Consider the following 4,349-nt stretch of genomic DNA (forward strand, 5'->3'; position numbering starts at 1 on the left):
TAGTTTGTGTGTGTGTATATAGAATGGGGAGGCTGTGGCGCAGTGGTCTAGTGCGTTGGTGTTCGGCTCAGAGGAGCACAGGTTCAAACCCCACTGCACTCAGCATGTCGTTGTGTCCCTGGGCAAGACACTTCACCCCAAATTGCTCCTGTGGGTATTGTCCACAGTATATTGAGTATGTATGCTTTGGATAAAAGCGTCTAACAGGTAACATGTAATGTAATGGAGGAGACATTTGATTGGCTATATAGAACAAAGTACGAATCGGGTCACCGTCAGGGGAGTCTCAAAAAACCCACACATGAATGCACAGCGATCCATGCACAGAAAGCGGGTTGTGTTTGCAGGTGCAGCGGTTTTAAACGGAAAACAAATATGTGTGGATCAAAAATACATATGTAAAACTTTTTTCTGTGTAAAACTTTTATTTACATGTAGCCTATATGAGGAAACGGAAAACATGCGACACAACTCTCTGAACAACACAACCCTCTGATGCGTGTGTTGATAGCTTGGCACGCCACTTCCCTGGAACCGTTGCTGCTTCCAGTGTTTCCTCCTGAAGTCTTTGATCACTACCCAGTCACCGGGCTTGAAGTGGTGTTGTGGTGCATCAGCTGGCGTCTGCAGTACGGCTTTCCCCTGAGAGTGGATAGCTGAGAGGGAGACTGAAAGACTTATACAGTAGTTCAACAAAAGGTAACTTAAATTGTCTCAACTTTCAGAAACTAAAATTACATTAACAGAATAATATTCTTTATATCTGTGCCAGTTCGTCTTGTGCCTTGGGCCATCAAGAGAGCCAGCTTTTCACGCCAACAAATATTTGTAGCTGCTTTCACAATGATGACATGCTATTCTCTTTTATTAACCAGTAAAATAGATCTTTACAGGATCAGAATATTTTGAATATTATTAATCTTTATGGCTTTGTAAGATTATATGTCTCTATTTAACACAATGGACATGATTATCACATTTGTTTCAGTCTTACATTTTTATTGTCACTGTGCTTTTTAATATTTTCATATCAATAAAGTTAGTATTTCCTGATCATCTTCTTCTTTTTTTTTATGTAAAATGACCTGTGACTTCCTCAAATGATGTGTTACTTCCTCAAATGTGTGACTTCCTCAAAAATATAAAGCATTTAGAAATTCAAACCAGCAACCACACTTTCCCCAGTCACATACTTCAGGATACTTGCTGCAGAGCTGACCTTCTAGGAAAGAGTTGGCATTCCCATGAGCAATGGAGAAAATCTATGACAATGCTGTTGATGTCAAAACCCTAAGCTCAAGCTCATCAACAATACAAGAAGGTAAGAGTGTCAGACAGAGTGCACTGTGGATTTTGGATTTACTGTACTTTTTTTTACTCCCTGGTCTTCTCTGTGTTCAGGTCCCAGGAGACTTCTCAGAGCGTCTGTTCTCGGTCTGGGGCTGCTGAGTGTTTTCCTGCTGGCTGGACTCATCGGCCTCGCTGTCCACTGTGAGTCTTTCTTTTAATATGTTTAATAATTTCATTTTGAACGTGTGATTTTAAGGAGCAATATTCTGCTCTGAAAGATGCACATTTGACCAAAACATCCATAGTTTTTCTACTTTTCTCCTAGGGCCAAATTAGGAAAACATTAATTTTGGTTTGTGTCAGTATGATTGCATCAGGTAATTTAAGAAACATCTATTTTCATTTCAGATCATAACTCAGTAGGTGTTAGAGATCAGCGGATCAACCAGCTGGTGGACCGACTTCAGAGTTTGATGGGTAAGGGTCAGTGCTTCATGTGGGGATTTGCATAGGGCTCGGTGTGTGTGTGTAAGATATCAATTATCATAATATGTTTTTACAAAATACCTCGATATTGATATTCTAAGGCTGACTATTGATCCTTTCATAAAATAGTTACACAATGACACTTTTCATTAATGATAATCAAGAATTTGTTTTTAATGACTTTGTGTTGAGTGATTTAATTTATAGTTTCTTTTATTTTTCTTCACCCACCATATTTATATTTCTCTGTAAACTATGCTTATATAATTTAGATATTTGCAGCATAATAATAATAATAATAATATAATAATAATAAAATAATAATATAATAATAATAATATAATAATATAATAATAATAATAAAGGATAACAAGGTTTCAAACCAATTTAGAACTGTTGCCGAAAGTCAGACCCAGTTTTCCAGTCGGTCTAGTTACTAACACCGAGATGTTGCCACTGTCTGTGTTTAAGTGGATGTCATTGAAGACTTTAACAAGATCAGTCTCAGTGCTGTGGTGCCTGACTAGATCACATCCAAACAGTTATTTAAATCCCAAAAAAGAGAAGCAGTTGTTCTGCAATGAAATGTGTGATCTCTTTTGATCCCTCTAAAAATGCTTAATAAATATGTTTTTCATTATTATTACAAAAGTGACATATAATGCACTCAAGAGTTCCATATTTCAGCAGTTAAAGCAGTAAATCAACAAGATCTTAAAACTTTTACAGCAAAAACATGTCCTGAAGGATGGAGGATGTTCGGTTGTTCCTGTTATAACCTCTCTACTGAGAAAGCTTCTTGGGAACAAAGCAGAGACAACTGCAGAGCCAGAGGAGCACATCTGGTGACCGTAGACAGTAATAAAAAACAGGTAATGTGTGCTGCTAACACTTGTGATTGTATAACTCCTGCTTTTATCAATCAATAATGTTTTTATTGTACATATACTAGCAAATGTGTCTATCAGCTATAATGATTACGTCACAACAATGGTGTTAATTACATATTTCTGAGCTAGTAAAAAGGGAAAAGTTATCTGAATGTTGATGTCCATCCCAGTAAACTGCATTTTTAATATGTGAACAGGAATTCATCTCTAGCATGATCAAGGAAGCACTTGGATTGGTTTGAGGACAGAGAAGAGGAGGGGACCTGGACATGGGTGGATGGATCTCCACTGAATCTGACGTAAGGCTTTACTTTGGTTTTAAATACAGACGCTGGTTTATGTTGTGACCTTTCTAAATGTTTCACATGTTTCTGTAATGGGAGTTAACACAACACACAGGATGCATTTAAACGTAGGGTCTGCCCCTTTCACCAGAAGATTCATTTGGGTGTTAAGAAAAGAACATGGCTGTATTACTTATAGTTATTTGTATTTGATGTCCAATCTTTTAGTTCATCTTGTTTTCCTGTAATACCTGTTAGGTTTGGGACGAAACACAGCCGGATAATGGAGAAGGGGATCGAAAGATTGGCGAAGAGGACTGTGTAAACATCAGTCCCTCCGCCTGGTGGAACGACGGTCCTGTGAGGACCATCTGCATTGGATCTGTGAGAAAGAAGCTTAACATTGGTGTCTGTTTGGATACTAAACATGCAATCATGCTTTTACAATTTAGTTTAAATCGAGTTATTTAAAACTATACAAAATGTCTGATTTCATAATAAGAATTACTTTGCTCGAATTGATAATCACATTTAGTGTTTTTGTTTAGGATTAATATCAGTAATAAATAAATAGTAATTTAATTAGTTTTTGCCAACTTTTGTTTGCCTCAATTAAATTAGTATTTGTATTAATCCTTTTACATATCTTATGTAACGTTCTTATGAACTGGAAAGTCAGAAAGCCCAACTGCTTCAATTGAAATAGATGGCTGGAGGACTTCCTAAACATCTTCAGTATGGACGAAGCTGCTTTCTCCCTGTTATATTTGGTTAAGCCAGACAACAGGCATTTGGATAAGATAAGGGCTTTCCTGGACTCAAACCATCTCGGCTGCCAATAAAAATATAATAATTATAATAATATTAATTAATAAATAAGAGAAATAAGCTATGAACAAACAGAAAAATAATGGTAATAATAATGAAAGAAGTGAAATTAAATGGGAAATTATTTATTTGACTATTTATCTATTTATTTATTATGATAAATGTTTTGTTTTATAATAATAATGAGGAAACAATGAAGTATATCTATATTATGCATGTATAAATACAACGCCATATGCATCATTAAATGTAACTGACACTGTAATCCCCCCACCCTTCATGTTATTGTCCTGTTCTGTTTGAGTGTTTGAGCCATGTCTTGTCCATATGTTTTTGTCTTTGAAAATGTCTAATAAAATATAAATGTTAAATCTTTTACATATCAACATAAAAACAGCTTATTAAAAAATCTGCTGATAAGCCCACAGTTCCTGAAAGTTATAATATTGAAGGTGCTTAATGAGCAGAATATGATAAAATAAAAAAACTGTCAAACATTATTGAATAATTCAGAAATATACAACAATACTCTAGTCTCAGCATTGGTCTAACTTGTTCAAATGTGTAAAAT

General features: G+C 35.6%; 1 protein-coding gene across 1 annotated transcript; it reads left to right on the forward strand.

Moving 5' to 3' along the window:
• Positions 1-496: 496 nt before the first annotated feature.
• Positions 497-3,334, forward strand: LOC117487622 (C-type lectin domain family 6 member A-like; the record flags this gene model as incomplete). The annotated part of the gene is made up of 7 exons (XM_034136239.1): positions 497-699; positions 1,186-1,321; positions 1,402-1,491; positions 1,699-1,767; positions 2,506-2,648; positions 2,864-2,902; positions 3,209-3,334. Coding segments are annotated over exons 2-7 (537 nt in total), but the record flags the coding sequence as incomplete, so codon positions are not given.
• Between the last annotated feature and the right edge of the window lie 1,015 nt (positions 3,335-4,349).

This window comes from Trematomus bernacchii, unplaced genomic scaffold, assembly GCF_902827165.1.
Source record: "Trematomus bernacchii unplaced genomic scaffold, fTreBer1.1, whole genome shotgun sequence".
Taxonomy (NCBI): domain Eukaryota; kingdom Metazoa; phylum Chordata; class Actinopteri; order Perciformes; family Nototheniidae; genus Trematomus; species Trematomus bernacchii.